Source organism: Odontomachus brunneus, unplaced genomic scaffold, assembly GCF_010583005.1.
Source record: "Odontomachus brunneus isolate Ranch 3 - 2012 unplaced genomic scaffold, Obru_v1 Obru_scaffold_198, whole genome shotgun sequence".
Lineage (NCBI taxonomy): Eukaryota > Metazoa > Arthropoda > Insecta > Hymenoptera > Formicidae > Odontomachus > Odontomachus brunneus.
The window spans coordinates 149836-170000 of NW_022639648.1; the positions used below are offsets into that span (position 1 = coordinate 149836).

The window sequence follows — 20165 nt, forward strand, 5'->3', positions numbered from 1 at the left end:
AAGTTCAGTGCGAAAAGATTCATTTAAGCGAGTAGTGCTATTTTTTCTTTTGATTAAATATGGAACGTGATAAGTTGTTTTTTCGACATGTGCTGCTTCATTACTTTGACTTGAAAAAAACTGCAGCTGCAGCTCATAAATTGCTTTTCGAAGCTTATGGCAATTATGCTCCATCGGAAAGAACATGCCAAGTATGGTTTCAGCGATTTAAGAGTGGTGATTTTGATGTCAATGATAAAGAACGCTCAGGCCAACCGAAAAAGTTTGAAGACACCGATTTGCAGGCATTATTGGACGAAAACTCTACTCAAACGCTCCAAGAATTGTCTGCAGCATTAAATGTTACTCCGATGGCTGTTTCCAAACGTCTACATGCAATGGGAAAAATTCAAAAGGAGGGAAAATGGGTACCACACGAATTAACCGCAATTTAACCGCAAATGCCATTGCGAATCTCTATTTCTCTGCTCGCCAGGCAGAAAAAGAAGAGTTTTTTGTGGCGCATAGTGACTGGCGATGAAAAATGGATATACTTCGATAATCCTAAACGAAGAAAATCATGGGTAGACCCTGGCCAACCATCGACATCCACACCAAAGAGAAATATTCATGGCCACAAAGCAATGCTTTGCATTTGGTGGGATATGCACGGCGTCGTTTATTATGAGCTACTCAGACCGAACGAAAGTATCACGGGGGATCGATATCAATCACAATTAAACCGTCTGAATGAAGCATTGTTGGAAAAAAGGCCAGCAGTAGCCAGCAATCGACGTAAAGTCATGCTTTTGCACGACAACGCTCGACCACACGTTGCCAAAGCCGTCAAAGAAACACTGATGCAGCTCGAGTGGGAAGTTCTCCCGCACCCAGCGTATTCACCAGACTTAGCTCCTTCGGACTATTACTTGTTCCGGTCGATGCAGCACGGCTTGGTGGATACACACTTCAGAAATTACGAGGATGTGCGAAAATGGATCGACGAATGGATTGCATCAAAAGACCAATCGTTCTATCGTCGCGGAATCTACGCGTTGCCCGAAAGATGGGAAAAATGTATAGCTAGCGAGGGAAAATACTTTGATTGATGTATTTTTTGCTTTTGATGTTGAAATAAATGAGTTTTTTAAACAAAAAAACCGCAGGATCTAAGTTTACCCACCTAATATTTTTCGATAAAGTTTATAGAATTCCAGTAAAAAATTATTGAAACCAATAATTTTATGGATATTTTCATAAATATCCATAATATTTTCGTAAATATCTTAGAAAATAAGGGTCGTGTAAAAAATGTCTTCAAACAAAAGTTGTTTGTTTCTTTACGCGAAATAAAATTCCGTAATAAAAAATATATGTTTCTATTTAACTCGGTTGTGTGTCCACAACTGAGTACCTGGGTGCCCACTTAAATAGTTTCTTGGAAAATTTTTTTTCTTTCAAAATTTTTTCAATCCTGTTTGAAACGTCGTGATTTGATCTTTTTACTATCGATAGGTGCATTTACTTTAATTTTTTAAAAACAGAAATTTAAAAAATATTGTATTAAAATTCATATACGCCTCGACCATAACCAGGATACCCGGGTGCCCATTAGTAGAAATATATTATTTATGTGCAGTTATTAAATAAATTAATGAAAGGGCTTATAAAATAAGTAAAAACGCGCGTGCGCGAAGGTTTTTATAAATAAATACAGTAATAGTTATTTATTTATTATATTCTACACACTTTGTAATTGTTATAGCATACTCATCACACGCAGGTTTTTGGCATTGCGAACAAGATTTTTGTGTTTTTCTGCGTTTTTTATAATTTGTCTATAACACAGATGACACGATCCATTAATTATTTCTCTATTTGTATTATCCTTTCTTTATTCACATCCAGAAGAAAGTTCAACAGGATTTGAACACACTCAAGCATCCACGCTCCGTCAATGCGCACAAGCCATTAATTACGAAAAGTCTCGAATCGCTCTGAACAAACGCGTGTTTATCTCTGCAAACCCGACAAAAACAGATACGTGGAATTCACGTCGTTATCACGTGGATCATTGACGTCGACATCGGGTGTATATCAATTGGACACGGGGCAATTGGACACAGTCCAATCACAAGTCGCTGTTCCAAGGGACTCTACAAATGTCTCTAATCACACGGTGCTGTGATTGGCTGTGTCCAAGTGCACCGCTCCCGTCGACATCCACGTGGAACATTGAGTGGATTATTAGCTCGAAAACGGTACTAGAATCCACATGGAAAAGAAAACAGATATCCACGTCGAATCTACGTAATTTATATGAATCACGTGGATGGGCATTTTCCCAGTAAAAGCTAAATATTCCTGGAATATTTATAAAATGTTCTTAGAATCTAAAATTAACATTCCAAGAATATTCCGGAATATTCATAGAATGTACAAGGAAGAAAGTGCAAACAGTTTCACTTTCTTACAAATATTGGCAAATTGGTTGAAATAAAAAAGCTAGTCAGCGTTTGCTAACTTTATTTGAAATTTAATATTACTTGATTCCAAATGTTATATCACACTTAAAAATTCTCACTAACACTGGGATTCGAACCTGGACTTGAGGCACCTTTAGATCATGAGCCTATTGCTTTAAACACTATACCACTTCTTTGATCGATATAAACGTCTTATATTTTGTCTATATATGTTGCAATTAACGCAGTAATATAATTTTTTTATAATATGATTTAATTTTAATAAAAATTATATTTTTCGTACTTTTATTGTTAATTTAAACCTTAACTAGTGAAGTGAGGTCTACAAAACACCGCACATTCCACTTCGGTCTTAAAATTTTTATAGTAAAATTTTTTTTATTACGTTATATACACGTCGAATTTACGTAATTTACGTGGACTATGTGGATGGGCATAACATGATTTGATGAATTATTAAATCTATAGTGTAATAAATCATTATAATCTGTAGCCAATATAATCTGTAGTTGTAGTCAATTGCAACTTGCGCAATTAAAATGCTCTTCTATTATAATAAAAGCTGTATTGCCCAGATCGAACATCAAATTACGTTGACGTCAAAATAATGTTAAAATGAGAAAATGACTGAAAAATTCATTTTTCAATCACAATCATTTTTCTACTCATTTTGGCTACTCATTGCGTTCGTTTGTTCTATTTGGGCATGGGAATGTGGCTAATGTGAAATTTACGTTGAAGATGAAATACCTCGATTTATCGAGGATAAATAAACGTTGCATCTACAATATATCGATATTTCATGGATATGTCCATCAACGTAGTTCACGTAAATTACGTGGATTCGATGTGGATACAACGTATCTGTTTTTGTCGGGATATGGTGAACGTGAAATCTACGTGGATATTTCGAAGATGAGATACCTCGATTTATCGAGGACAAATCAACGTTGCATCTATATCAATATTTCGTGGATAAATGTCCATCCACGTATTCCCTGGCGGAAAAAATTCTACAACTTTTTATGTAACCACTCCGCCAAACTACAACTAATTACGACAAAAAATACGCGAAAACTACAACTAAATTGGAGATACTACATGAAAGGAAAAGTTTTAATGTCAAATCATGTTAAGATTACAACTATTCACGAGAAAATGCGCGATTTCGGACATTTTCTTTATTTGTTGTAGATGAACATGATGTAGAAATTATGCTTTATTACACGTAATGTAAAGTTGTGGTTACGCTCCAGATAGCACAAAATATTTATAACACATTTACAAAATATTCATAAGATTTATAACACATTTATATTTAAAATATTTATACATTTTAATTATTTAACACATTTATATTTAGAATATTTATAACACATTTATATTTAAAATATTTATAACACATTTACAAAATATTTATAAGATTTATTTTAATATTTTATAAATATTTATCAAAACATTTCATAAATACTTTTGTGACCTTAGATTCAATAGATTATAAATATTTATAATAAATATTATAAAAATATAAAAATATATACTTTTATATATTTTTCTTTTTTCTGAATTTTTCTTAAAATTTTCACTTTATTGTTTCACACGCTACTTTATTCAATTTAAATTGTACTTCGAAAATTTGCTTACCGTTGCTAAGATTCGAACCTAGGACCTCTGGTTCTTAAGTCGTATTACTTACTGCATCACTGTTACTTTGACTAAATGATGCTTCGTATTGTATATATATGGTATATCTATATACGAAAACAAATTATTTATTTAAAAGAAGAGAATAGATTCTTTTAAATGTAAAAAGTATATTTAAAAAGTATGCAAAAAGTATATTTAAAAAATATTTACTTGTTTTAAAAGTAAGTAAAATACAAATAAATTGTCGCGGATCCGACGGAAGAAGTTCCCGTCGGCGAGCGGACGGGCGCGCTGATCTCGCCTAGCGCTAGGCGCGGTGAGGTGTTAGGAGATCGCCGGATGACACAAGGCAGTTAACTCACCATCACTTCTTTATTTAACTACACCAAAAACGATAATTGATCGCAAGCGAGGATCGACGGTAACAGCAGGATGACGGAGATCTTCTTGGTGCCGACGGATGGGGCGGCCGAGCGCGACGGAGATCTTCTTGGTGCCGACGGCTGGGGCGGCCGAGCGCGACGGAGATCTTGTTGCGCGCGGCGGAGGCGCTTCGCGTACGGAGATCTTGAGCGCGAGCGACGGAAATCTTCCGCGTCCCAGGCACCCGTGTTCGCGGCCGTCGATCCAGCGTCCTTGCGAGAGCAATGCACCAACAGTGATAAACAACTATGAGGTGCGCGATAGCTCGTCGATGGTCAGCGGTAGTTGACGCAGTTTCGACGCTGACCAAGATGCGGAGCTGTTGAGCGCGGTCGCTTTTACGAGACGACGGTTGCGAGGAGTACAGCCTGACCGGCTATGAGAGAGCGAGGCGAGAGCCGGCCCGAGAGATTGAGAGAAATCTCCGGCGCTCGAGAAGCCTCGCTAGAGAACCGAAAAATGCGAAGCTGCACGCGTACTTGTACACATGAATCGTCGCTGGCGATACTGGATGGCCAGCTTAAAGTACGAGCGATAAACCGAACGGTCGCGATGTACAGAGCAAACGGCTGCTCCGGCGCGCTGAGAGAACAGCTGATCGACCTGACAGAGCGCACGCGACGTTCACAACGTTATGAGCGGGATTGCGTCCCGATGACGGCGAGGAGAGCTTTTAACGAAAAAGCTCTTGACGACAGAGCGATCGCTTATTGGTTGCGATTGTCAAGCGGCTCGCTCGCTGCGAGAAAAATGCCTTATATGGACCGCTTGGCGACATCGGCGATCTAACGTGAGAGTAGACTCGCGCTAATGTTTTATTTGTTTGGCCGAATGGTTGTCTTGGCAACCGCGACAAGCGAGCGAACGTTAGCGCGAAAAAAGCGGCTTCGCGCGGGGGGTCGCTTGGTTGTCGCTAAGAGACTTGCTCGACTGAATGTTCTAGAACATTCGGCCGATTTTTCGAGACTGTTTTTGGCAATCTCGAACATAAATCATTTAGTAAATTTAAATAAATTGCTTTCTGATAGTAAAAGAAATTTTAATTTGAAACACCAAAAAGATATTTTTAATATTAGGAAATAATTTATTTAGATTATCTATTTAAAATTATCTATTTGTATTTCATTTACTTTTAAAACAAGCAAATATTTACTGAAACACAGTTTTTACATTTTAAAAAACTAATTTTTTTGTAAGAAAATCTTTTGTTTATTCTTATATATAGATATTTTAAATGAAAGAAATTATTTTTTTATCTAGAAATTCATTAATTTACAGCTTATTTTACAAATTTACAAAAATATTACTTTGTATTTATTGCATGTTTTTTAAAATTTAGCAAATATTTTTTTACGTTAAGATATTATATTTAACAAAATATATTTATATTTATTATATTTATTATATTTATTATATTTATACTTATTATATTTATTTAATTTAATGAATTTTATTTCAATGTACTTTACCAAAATTTAAATTTCGATTTTCTTATTTATTCATTAATTTAATAATTGTAAATAATTACATTTATTTTTTCATGTATAATATTTATAGAAATATTTACAAAATATTACTAGAAATATTTATTTTTTGTTTATCATACATATTGTCTCAGATATTTAGTCTATATTTTGGGAGGAGCCCGTTTGCCTAAAAATTAATTGCCTATAGTATTGATTGCTGACATTCAACTTATCCACATTTCATTTGCATACAAAAATTATTGCCTACAGAACAATTACCTACAAGTTGTATTACGCACAAATAAAAAATTAAAAGCCGAACGCTCGTTTGCACGACACTTGCGCAAATCACATTGCACACATAATATTATTGCCTACAGTATGATTGTCTACATGCTCTATTGCGCATAAATAAAAATTAAGAGACGAATGCACGTTTGCATACAAAAATTATTGCCTACAGAACAATTACCTACAAGTTGTATTACGCACAAATAAAAAATTAAAAGCCGAACGCTCGTTTGCACGACACTTGCGCAAATCACATTGCACACATAATATTATTGCCTACAGTATGATTGTCTACATGCTCTATTGCGCATAAATAAAAATTAAGAGACGAATGCACGTTTGCATACAAAAATTATTGCCTACAGAACAATTACCTACAAGTTGTATTACGCACAAATAAAAAATTAAAAGCCGAACGCTCGTTTGCACGACACTTGCGCAAATCACATTGCACACATAATATTATTGCCTACAGTATGATTGTCTACATGCTCTATTGCGCATAAATAAAAATTAAGAGACGAATGCACGTTTGCATACAAAAATTATTGCCTACAGTAAGATTGCCAACAAGCTCTATTGTGCACAAATAAAAATTAAGAGATAAACGTACGTTTGCACACAAAAATAATTGCCTACAGTACGATTGCCTACAAGCTCTATTACGCACAAATAAAAAATTAAAAGCCGAACGCTTGTTTGCACACATAATATGGTAATTATTTAGTTTAGCGGTAACACCTCCGATTTCAATGAAAATAGGCTCAATTGACGCGTTGTCATACCATCTATTTTTAGCTATGTGACTGGGGGGCTTCGCCTCCCAGAGCCCCCGTATCACGGGGGTGGGGGCTATAGTCTCTTGTGCTTAAGCTAAAGTGTGAATTTCTCACAAAAGACTGTAGCTCCCACCCCACCGTGATACGGGAGGTCTGGAGGGCGAAGCCCCCTACTTACATAGCTAAAGATAGACGGTATAACTGGATAATTATCAATTTTTTAAACGTACGTTCATCTCTTAATTTTTATTTGTGCGCAATAGAGCTTGTAGGCAATTGTACTGTAGGCAATTATTTTTGTGTGCAAACGTTTGTCTCTTAATTTTTATTTGTGCGCAATAGAACTTGTTGGTAAACGTAATGTAGGCAATAATATTATATGCGCAATGTGGCTTGTGCGCAATAGTTTGGTGTGTGCAAACGTACGTCCGTCTCTTAATTTTTTATTTGTGCACAATAGAACTTGTAAGCAATCTTATTGTAGGCAATAATTTTTGTGCGCAAACGTGCATTTGTCTCTTAATTTTTATTTGTGCACAATAGAACTTGTAAGTAATCTTACTGTAGGCAATAATTTTTGTGCGCAAACGTGCATTCGTCTCTTAATTTTTATTTGTGCGCAATAGAGCATGTAGACAATCATACTGTAGGCAATAATATTATGTGTGCAATATGATTTGTGCGTCAGTGTCGTGTGTGCAAACGAGCGTTCGGCTTTTAATTTTTTATTTGTGCGTAATACAACTTGTAGGTAATTGTTCTGTAGGCAATAATTTTTGTGTGTAAATGAAATGTGGATAAGTTAAATGTCAGTAATCGATACTGTAGGTAATTAATTTGTAGACAATCGGGACCCTCCCTATATTTTAATAATATTTCAAATAAAGATTTTGATATATTTTTCCTTATATACATAAAATATTTATAAAATATTACTACACATATTTATTTTTTGTTTACCTTAGATATTGTATAAAATATTTGGTTAATATTTTAATAATATTTTGAAGAAGGATTTTGATATTTTTTTATTTATGTACATAAAATATTTATATAATATTAAAAAAAAAAATCGAAATATAATAAGTATAGAATAGTTATGAATCTTTATCATAAATACTGTGTGCTATCTGGGACGTAATTTCTTTTAAGAACATACAACTTATTATACATATTAGAAATTTTGAAAACTTAAAAGTTGTTATATAGAAATAGTTTGTCATAATAATTAGAATTATCAAAAAATGGAAAAACAAATTACAGCTTTCTACAATGATTTTGTAATAGTCAAAATCTGTTATAAGATTACAACTGTTTACGATGTATTACAACGAATTATGTATCATACGTATAATGTTATACGTATTAAATTATACGTATAATGTTCGTTGTAATACATCGTAAACAATTGTAATCTTTTAACAGATTTTGATTATGACAAAATCATTATGGAAAGTTGTAATTTGTTATTCCATTTTTGGATAATTCTAATTATTATGACAAACTATTTCTATATGACAACTTTTAAGTTTTCAAAATTTCTGATAATGTATAATAAGTTGTATGTTCTTAAAAGAAATTACGTCCCAGATAGCACATAATATTTATAAAGATAATATTTATAAAGATAATATTTATAAAGATTCATAACTATTTATTTCGAACTATTTTTTTTAATATTATATAAATATTTTATGTACATAAATAAAAAATATCAAAATCCTTATTCAAAATATTATTAAAATATTGACTAAATATTTTATACAATATCTATGGTAAACAAAAAATAAATATTTGTAGTAATATTTTTATTTGACAAACTATTTCTATATGACAACTTTTAAGTTTTCAAAATTTCTGATAATATATTAGGTGTACAACTTTGCTTCCGCCATTTTTTTTCCGAAATTCGAGGCTTTATTGTAAAAAACTAGTTATACATTTATGATTCAAAGTATTATCTATCGCTGGCCACTACTTTCTCCCAACTTTCGGGCAGCGTACGAATCCCGCGTCGAAAAAACTGGTCATCTTTTGAGGCGATCCATGAATCGATCCAATTTTTTACTTCTTTATAAGACCGGAAGTGCTAGTCAGCCAAGCCGTGTGCCATTGATCGAAACAAGTGATAGTCAGAGCGAGCAACGTGTAGAGAATACGGCGGGTGGGGTAGGACTTCTTATTTCAATGTTTCCAAGTATGTCTTGACCACTTTTGCAACATGGGGTCGAGCATTGTCATGCTGCAAAATCACTTTATCGTGTCTCTCGTTGTATTGCGGCCGTTTGTCTTTCAATGCTCGGCTCAAACGCATCAATTGCGTTCGATACCGATCGCCTGTGATTGTTTCAGTCGGTTTTAACAGCTCATAATACACTACGCCGAGCTGGTCCCACCAAATACACAGCATGACCTTGGAGCCGTGAATATTCGGTTTGGCCGTCGACATGGAAGCATGGCCGAGAACTCCCCATGATTTTCTGCGCTTGAGGTTATCGTAATGAACCCATTTTTCGTCCCCAGTCACAATGCGATGCAGAAATCCCTTCCGTCTTTGCCTTTCAAGCAGCTGTTCACAAGCAAACAAACGCCGTTCAACATCTCTCGGTTTCAATTCGTACAGCACCCAATTTCCTTGCTTCTGAATCATTCCCATGACTTTGAGGCGTTTTGAAATGGCTTGTTGAGTCACTCCCAATGATCGTGCCAATTCTTCTTGATTTTGACACAAGTCTTGATCAAGTAATGCCTCCAATTTTGCATCTTCGAAAACCTTCTCTCTTCCACCGCTATGTCAGTCTTCGACGTCAAAATCACTGTTCTTGAAGCATTGAAATCACTCACGACACGTTCTTTCACTAATAGCGGCCTCACCATAAGTATTTGAGAGCATTCGATAAACCTTAGCCGTAGATTTCTTCATATTGAAGCAGAAAATTAAAATCTCCCGCAAATGACGAGAATTTGGCTCGTAAACTGACATTTTCAATCGAGAATAACTTTATGATGCAGACATAAATCGACTAATGTTTCTATGGGGTTATGTTGACAGATGCCCAAGTTTATTTTATGACGTCTATGATCTATTTATTTCGACCACCACTCACCGCTAAAGCTATCTAAAGGAAAACGGTGGAAGCAAAGTTGTACACCTAATATTATCTTTACTAAAAATATTTTTGATACGAAATATATAATTATAATATTTTTAGGAGCATACTTTTACAAATTAATTAATATATGAGTGATAGCTAATAATCTAGCTTGTAATCTTTGAGTACAATTAAATGCTTATAATTGCTGGGAAATAATAATTTATATTCCAGCTATATAACATTTCAGCAATATATATATAACAGCTATATAACATTTTAGTAACACGTTATATTTCTGTTATATAACGGCAACTTCATATGATTGGAAAATTATAACTAATGTGTATGTTACATGTAACAAACATGTTATATTGCACGTTACATTCCATTATATTACAACGATGTAACTGTTATATTCTCAGTAAGCAATTTGCGCGCAGACTGACGTTAGACTATCGACAGGATCTGTCGACAGATCCATAGACATCTGCGTCCCCAATCTGCCGCTAGACTGTTGACAGGGTCTGCCTTGAACAGACTCTGACGACAGACTGGCGACAAATTGCGCGCAGAGCCTGCCGACAGATTCTGATGGCAGATTAGCGGCAAATTGTGTGCAGATCTTCTCGTTTCGTAGGTTCTTCAATTAAATTTTTGGTAGAAAATTTTCTCATAATTTTTCATAATTACTCATAGAATCATAGAATAAGCGCTTTCTTATAAATATTCATAAAATACAATGAAAAAAAAGTTTTTCTATATTATTTTTTCATAATTTTTAAGATTTTTTCTGGTAAGATTCGAACTTAAACCGAAGACATTTTTTGGATAATCGTCCGTTGCCTTAGACACTACGCCAATTCCTCATTTGATAAAAAGTGCTTTGTATTGCCCCATTAAAGTTTAAGGAAGAACAATCTTAAAGTTTGTTCGTCTTTTAAACCGCAAAATATAGACGAAATCGTTTAGCGTAATAATGTAAGAGAGACCGGCACGATAATTCGAAATTAATTTTCTACCAAGGACTGTATAGAAAAGTACTGCAATAAAACAGCAGATAGTGATATTTTTCCATCATGTTAATAAAATACTGTACTTTTGCGAATTAATTTGGTCGATCGTCCCGTTCAGATTGTATTAAGTTTTATCAAAGTCGAAACATGATATATTTTCAAATAAACCATCACAAAAGTTCTGTAAAAGTTATTTACATAGCGAGACTAATATTTTCTTCGGTGCTGTTACCTTCAGTACTTATTGCATGATGGTTACATCGTTCAGATTTAATGACATAATAACATTAAAAAAATAATAATATGAGAAATTGTATGAAAAATTATGAGAACAATTTTTACTAGGAATGGCATATATATGCCTTTAAATGGCCATTTAACCGTTGTACTATTCTATACTTGTACTCGTTATTTCTCTATTATTGTTGCTTTTTTATAAAAAATGTGTAATACAATTTTAAAAAGTAAACATTGTTTTTTATTGTGTATATGTGTACAATTATTGCACAATATTATTATCTTGATTCCTCTGCAGCAGTTTTACATGGTGCGTATGTGAAACTGCCCCATTTAATAACGTACATTGGCCCTTGATCGAATTAAATAGCCTATCTAGGAAACAGAATCTGCACACAATCTGCCGTTAGTCTGTCGTCAGAGTCTGTCGACAGGCTCTGCGCGCAATCTGTCACCAATCTGTCGTCAGAACAGATTCTGCGTACAATCTGTTGCCATTCTGTCTACAGACACTGTTGACTCTCGTAAAATCTCGCACAGGTTTGGCTATCTGGGTTATTGTGTTTACTGGGATTTCTCAATAATATTCAAAATTTTGCTGAATTGCGCTGAACCTTAATGAAACAATAATAATTCATAATAAATTGTAAATAAGTACTTTATGTACCTCATTTATTGATCAATGAAAAACTTCGTAAAAAAGTTTTGAATAAGTAACGAAATCGTGCTGAATTTCACTGATAATTGATGATGCTAATAAAAATTTAATTTTTTTATTTTTCTATTAGAATATGAAAATTCTCTCATTGAAATGTTGATGAAAATTACTGAAATATATCGAATTTTACTAAAATATGTGGAAATCTGATTTCTTCACTATGTTTCAACATAAATTTGTAAGACGGACATGACGACAGCAGAGACATAGTACCAAACAAGGAGTCTGAACGTAGATGGAGCAAGGAAGGAATGATGGAGGGAGAGTTTCGAAAAGGTTTAAGTACGCATGTACTTAAACACTTTCGTACTTAAATACTTAAACAGGGAACTCTCGTTCGTTAGTCGTTGTCGATTATAGATTACTAATAAGTGGAATAGTCGATTGTACTGTATTCATATTTCTTTATTGTTCACATATAAATCGTGTTGTGTGAAACCAATGATCTCCCCTTATAGAAATATCATACTAAGAATCATTGATAATTACTTATTTTCAGTATTAAAAATACTGGATAATAAGTAATTATCAATGATTCTTAGTATGATATTTCTATAAGGGTCAGTTGCCGAAATTATTAGCCTTTTCCATTCCTGATAGTCAAATCTAAATAATCCGTTAGGTCATACATCTTTTTATTATAATCCCGAACTTACAAATTCATACGATTGTTAATTTTCATCTAATATTGCATTTAGAGCAATATTGCATCGAGAGCAATCGTTAATTAACATATGTAATATTTGCATGTAGATTAAAAGAAATATGAAATTTCATATTATTTATAAAGATAGTCTTTAATTAAATGTATGCGTATCTTTAAAAAAATAATTACAAATTTAAAAAAGTACAAGAATTATTTTAGTGAAAATATCCATATTTATTATAATAGAAGTATATAATACATATCAATAAAGTTTGATATATTTAGGTAATTTTCATCGACATTTCAATGAGAGAGAGTTTTCATATCCTAATATACAGGGTGTCCCACAACTGATAGAAGGTTAGAGGTAAGTAGAGAGTGCAATTTGAAACTAAAAGTTCCTTTTCCATTTTTGGATCCGACAATTAGTTAATGAGATAGTAATTAATTAAGTCTGCCAATCCCTTAGCGCCCAGAGTGAGCGCTTAGGGACGTACGACGCCGTGAGCCCCTCAGGGGCCCTACTTGTCCGTTTTTCTCCCTTTTTTGTATGCTCACACTAAAATCATTCACGATACTCAACTACTGATATGCAGAAAACATTCAAGTCACCTGTGCACTCGAAGGAAGCATACCACATATGCCCTCCCCCTCCGGCACATAAAATGCAAGCACTCCGCCCACTCGCACCAAAAACATTCAAATTATCCATGCACTCATAACCGCACACAAAAACACCCGTACATCATCCCCACATATTGAAAACTTGCCATCCTCCTAGCCCCGGTCAGGCACCCATCCAAACATCTACTCACTCATCTACCTAGATGTTTGGATGGTTGCCTGACCGGGGCTAGGGGGATGGCAAGTTTTCAATGTGTGGGGATGATGCCCAGCGAGAACGTAGACGTCGATTCGATGTCTAACCGACGTCGGAGAAGTTTAAGTTACGTCTAGTCTAAATGCACGTCTAGAAAAATGGCAATTTAAGTGTCTTTTATTTTGAGTAAATTTTAATGTTTTAGAATCCATTCATAATATATTGACCATTAAAAGAGTTTTCGATAAAATTTCGGAATTTTATTTTGTCGATTATTTACAATCTTTCTAGACGTCTATTCGATATCCCTTATAAAAATATCATACTAAGAATCATTGATAATTACTTATTATCCAGTATTTTTAATACTGAAAATAAGTAATTATCAATGATTTTTAGTATGATATTTCTATAAGGGATTGAATCGACGTCGAATATCCCAGTGAGAAATGACTTATCGATCGACGTCGAAATGACGGTCTATTAGACATCAATAAGACGTCGAAATGACGGTCTATTAGACACATAAATGTGGACCATTTTTAGGTCGATATAGATCTTAATCTAGATTAGACATAAATGGTAGATAGACGTTTCATATAGACGTCTAGTAGACGTCGAATCGACGTAACCTTTCTCGTTGGTGTACGGGTGTTTTCGTGTGCGGTTATGAGTGCATGGATAATTTGAATATTTTTGGTGCGAGTGGGCGGAGTGCTAGCATTTTATGTGCCGGAGGGGGAGGGCATATATGGTATGCTTCCTTCGAGTGCGCAGGTGACTTGAATGTTTTCTGCATGTCAGTGATTGAGTATCGTTAATGATTTTAGTGTGTGTGTACAAAAAAGAGAGAAAAACGGACAAGTAAGGCCCCTGAGAGGTTCACGGCGTCCTACGTCCCTAAGCGCTCACTCTGGGCGCTAAGGGATTGGCAGACTTAATTACTTAATATCTCATTAAATAATTATTGTATCCTAAAATGGAAGAGGAACTTTCAGTTCCAAATTTTATCTCCTACCTAGTCTTAACGGGTGTTCTACTACTTGTGGGACACCTTGTATAAAAAAATTAAATTTTAATTAGCATCATCAATTATCAATAAAATTTAGCATGATTTCGTTATTTATTTAAAACTTTCTCACGAAGTTTTTCATTGATCAATAAATGATGTGCATAAAGTACTTATTTACAATTCATTATGAATTATTATTGTTCCATAAAGGTTCAGCGCAATTCAGAAAAATTTTGAAAATTATTGAGAAATATTTTCACGAATTTTTTTCATCAAAATTTCAGCAAAGATTCAATACAATTTACTCAATTTTCATTAAAATCCAGTAGATTTCATAATCTCAAAATATTTTAAAATGTTTTCATTACTTTTTATCAATATTCATTTAAAATTCATTATTTCGTCACACTTTTCATAATAATTCATAATGAAAATCATGATTCATCATAAAATATTTTCAATAACTTTCAATAACTTTAATTTCTCTTTTCGACGATTTTATTGTATTAAGTATATAACTTGAAACCCGCTTTTTTTGCAAAAATTAAGCCTTTATTTAAGAAACAATTGAAAAAAATATATCAATCAAAGTATTGGCCATCGTTAGATATGATTTTTTCCCATCTTTCTGGTAATAAGCGGATTTCACGGCGAAAGAACGACTCATATTTAGAGGCTATCCAGTTAGAGATCCATTTTTCGACGCTTTCATAAGAATTAAAGTGTTCCTCTGCAAGTGCATGTGCCATCGACCGAAACGAGTGGTAGTCGGAAGGGGCACAGTTTGGTGAATAAGCCGCATGGGGTAACACTTTCCAGCGAAGTGTTTCCAATGTTCCCTTGACAGCCTTAGTGATGTGAGGTCGAGTGTTGTCATGAAGCAAGATTACTTTAAACTATTTTATCTCATATTTTGGTCGTTTTTGCGCAATGCTCGGCTCAAACGGATTATTTGTTGTTGGTAGAAATTCCCTGTGACTGTTTGACCAGGTTTCAGTATCTCATACCACACCCTTCTGGTCCCACCAAATACAGAGCATCGCCTTTTTTTCATGAATATTGCGTTTTGGCGTCGATGTCGATGATTGGGTCGCAAATGGTTTTTCGGCGTTTAGGGTTATCGAAATAGATCCACTTTTCATCGCCAGTCACAATTCGATGCAAAAACCCTTTTCTCTTTTGCCTGGCAAGCAGCATTTCGGAGATGGTTTTTCGCCTTTCGACGTCTCTTTTTTTCAATTCATATAGCACCCATCTTCCTTCCTTATATACCTTTCCTATGGCTTTTAAACGCTTAGAAATGGCTGCTTGAGTAACATTCAACGTTTTTGCAGGTTGATTTGATTTTGCAAATGTTTTACATGGATTTTCATCAACTAATGCTTGCAGTTCTGTATCTTTGATTTATTTATTTATTATTTTTTGCTAGCCTGGACGTTCTTTATTATTCGTATCAAAATCATCAAGTTTAAATCGTCGGAACTATTCCTTGCAAGTTGTTTCTGATAGAGTAAGTTCCCTATAAGCTTCAACATTTGATGAGATTTAGCAGCAATTTTCTTGAAATTGAAACAGAAAAGCAAAGCTTCGCGCAAATAATGCTTATTTAGTTGAAATTCAGGCATTTTTTCGCAGTAAATAACTATGTTGTTGTCACAAACACAAACTTTTATATACTGAATATTATTGACAGAGGTCAAAACTATAAATGATGCCTTGTTCAGCCATTACAGTTGACGATTGTCAAAGCTACAGCTATTTATCGCTAGAGGGTTTTAAGTTATATACCTAATATTTTCAACGATTTCATTGTATTTTCAGCAAATTTTTTCCATTAGGGAAGCTTTCCACTTTTTGTCGCCACTTCTCCCCTCCGCTACTTCTCATTTTTTTCACGCACTCAAAGCTTGATATATTTGCTTCCTCAACTACGCATAATCGAATCAAATCTGATTTATATAGAATATCGAGCAAGTTCTTTCTAAGTTCTTCCTCCTTTTATTTTCTTACGCTAAGTCTTCCTTTTATTTTTTTACGCTATTACGATTCAAGATATTACATCTTTTGCTGATTTTTTATTGGCCATGTCGCGTTCATTACAATTTGCAGGTTTCGTCTACGTTAGCCTCTGCCCTTCGCTAGTCATCGAGTCCGAGCTTCATTCGTTTTATTCGTTATAGATTTCTTATTTGTTCTTTCACTCTCACGAATTTTGATTTAAAATTTGCATAGCTGTAGGAATATGCGCTTATATTCTCGCAGGATAATCAAAATCGAGCCGGTGTTAGCGATGTATCTGCGCCCGAATAAGCCGGTTGGGAGTGCGTAGTAAGTTCAACCACGAGCGGCCGATGAAGTGTTAAGTACAGAAAGTACGGAAAGTCTCGTTCGTCTTCTTGTTGATAGACGTGACAGCTTCAAGCATCTTGTTTCATACATTGCTGCTTTTCTGTTACTTTCTTAATTATCACACTCGTGGGAGATTTGAAAATTAAAATTTAATTAAATTTAAAATTTTACACACACATAAGTGGATGTTAATGCCCGCTAATCTTACTTCTCTTATTAGAAACAGTATATCCTTATGACACATCGCCACATCACAGACTATTTGAACTTTATTGAATATTATTGAGTCATAAATCTATCTCGGCAGTGAATCGCACATGTTGTGAAAAATCTTATATATGAGGGTAAAAAGAAATTATATTATTAGACATATGATTATATTTTTGATAGATAAACAAATTTATGCATAAGTAATAATTTTATTTTTTACAGTCCTACAAAAGCATCAATGGTTGCATCGATTATTTTTGTACTAGATAAAAAGACTGACCTTATTTCTGCACCTCATGCTCTCGTGTACTTTGGCATTGTCATCTTTTTCGTCTACTTCAAGGTAAAGTCTATATCTATTTATTTCTCGTTTTAGATATCACACAGGGTGTCCTATATAAAGAACGCGTTGTTCGGATGCGTGTAGGTTTTTTTGTCTCTGGTTTTCATCGAAAATAAATTTTTACTTAGTTGTTATGCTCTTCCGCGATCTAAATATAAACACAGGAATTGTATCGTTGCTGGCATTCAGAGGTATCAGCTTAACGATATTTGCTCGATGTTGAGACTTTATCTTTGAAAATTGATCTTTCCTCGGAGACACTTAGGTAACTTTTTGTGTATTTTGCCCTGATTTCCTTTGCAATTATTTTGTTATTCTTTATAGTATTTTGATATTTAGACTCGACCAACACGGCACTCTACTAAGTGCATTTATGAGTGACGGAATTTGCAATTGGGCTACTAACACGGACTTTTTCCACTACAGGTCGCTTTGTCTCTAAAGATTTTTGAGGTCTTAATTATTTATTTATTTATTTTCTCCGACTTCTGTCTGCAATTATTTATTTTCTTTGACTTGCGTTTTTTCTTTGGACCATTTCAATAACTGACCAATGTATTATCTTTTTATGACAATTTTTTTTTTTCACCACTGAGAATTGAGAATTGAGGATCAGAGACCGAAACGTGTTTGGTGACTTTTTGTATGTCCATTTAATAAATTGCCTCCTCACCGTATTAAGGACTTTCACTAATATTTACAAGGAACTCCGTAAGTAGTTACCTTCGATTTGGATAAGCTTGAAATATTTTGTAATTTAGACTAAAAGAGAAGACACGTATTTTTTATACGTGCCCAGGCGGACTTTTAGGGGGTAAAACATTCCTTTGAAAAAAATCGATTTTTTTCTTTAGGAGCATGTTTCGTCAATAGTATAAGAGGTAGAAAAAAATTTTATCGACAAAAATTAAATGGTTTTAGAAGTATTTTACAATGACAAAATCAGATATTTGAAAAATGTAATAATTGCTAACATACCCTCACCACTCAACAATTTTTTTATAATTTTAAAATTTTGTGTCTACCAAAGAAAAGTATATTTTATGTCGAATTCAACCATATATAATAATATGATTTTCCGACATACGAACTTGTTGAAAAATAGGTGGAAACATCTCCATATAATCGTAACGCCATTCGTAGCCGTCTAACTTACTCGATAATATACACAACATATACTCATCGAAATTGCTCATAATAATAGGCGATTAGTACTGGTATACAGAATATATAATCAAAATTTCAATAAATAAGGACGATAATAATAATAATACATTTCAATATATAATATTACACACTATATATTATATATATCTATACATATGTGTGTGTACAGGGTGCGGCGCCAAAATCCGGACAAATTATACATTTTTTCCAAACATATTTTTTATTGCAAAAACGAAAAAGTTTACAAAAATTTTTTTAACCACATTGTTTGTAAGGCCATAAAGAACACATTTACTCAATATATATCCCCCGTTTGCTTGAATGACCGCCTCCATTCTCGGTCTGAAGCGTGCGCAGGCGCGCTTTAATGTGTCACGGTCCATATCGGTGAATGCCGCTTCAATAGCGGTTCTCAATGATGCGACGTTTGGATGTCTGGATTTGTTCGTGACCCTTTCAACTACGCTCCATACATAGAAGTCCAAAGGATTCAAATCTGGGTTGTTGGGAGGCCAGAATTCTTTCGACCAAAACATGTCGACGTTGTCCGACAACCAATTTTGCACCAAATGACTTATGTGAGCGGGCGCACCGTTCTGCTGGAAAACATATAGCTTTCCAGACGACACAGTTTCCATCCACGGCTTCACTACATTTGTCAGAACACGCAAATAAACTTCTTTTGTGATATTTTCCCCTCTGTTAAATAAATGTGGTGGCATGACATCACTCTCACTGGATACAACATCTAGCACGTGAACATTCGCCGGAAATTTCGTTCTTGCAACAATAGGGACATCTTCAGGGTCGTGGGTGAGCCAGCGGTCATTCCTTCGATTGATTTTCGCATCCACAGTAAAAATTTTCTCATCAGAAAAAAACCTGAGTCGTCTGGAAGCATTGTTTCTTAAGGAACACAAAAGCAAGTTGCAGCGTTCAACTCGCTTTGTCCTGGCGGCTTCAGAAAGCATCTGTCTCACTTTAATTGTGTAAGACTTGTAGCGGAGGTCCTCCTCGACGATTCGACGCATAGTTATCTCGCTCACACCAACAACCGACGACAATTTTCGGATCGATTGCCCTGGATTCTCAAAAATCAGCTCCTGAGCCCGTTGAATGATGTCGGGCGTCCTGACAACGCGCTCCTTCGAGTGGGTTTTCCTCGCCGGTGTTGCAAAACTTTCGTTGGACTTCTCCGACTCATTGTACTTTGCGATGACATCATACACAGTTGATCTCGGGTACCCGAAGAACCGAATGATTTCTGTCGCCGAGCGCCCAGCGCAAACAATTTCGATAATCGCGACTCTTCGGTTATACTTCGCACTTGGTTTCAACATTGCGACTTCAACGTTTCGAGGTTATGATGGTTTAGTACATGCGTCAAGCTATCTGAACGCTAATCGCGACATCTACCAGTGGTATAGAACGGCGAGAATTTCAAATTGAATTTTGTCCGGATTTTGGCGCCGCACCCTGTATAT

At 34.7% G+C, this 20165-nt stretch overlaps 1 protein-coding gene across 2 annotated transcripts in view; it reads left to right on the forward strand.

Annotated features, from left to right (window-relative positions):
- Positions 1 to 20165, forward strand: part of LOC116851978 (trimeric intracellular cation channel type 1B.1) — a 179486-nt gene that overhangs the window by 137875 nt on the left and 21446 nt on the right. For both annotated transcript variants that reach the window (XM_032831908.1, XM_032831907.1), the window contains one exon: positions 17394 to 17514. In XM_032831908.1, the coding sequence (XP_032687799.1) occupies positions 17394 to 17514 (121 nt within the window). The remainder of the gene's footprint in view (positions 1 to 17393; positions 17515 to 20165) is intronic.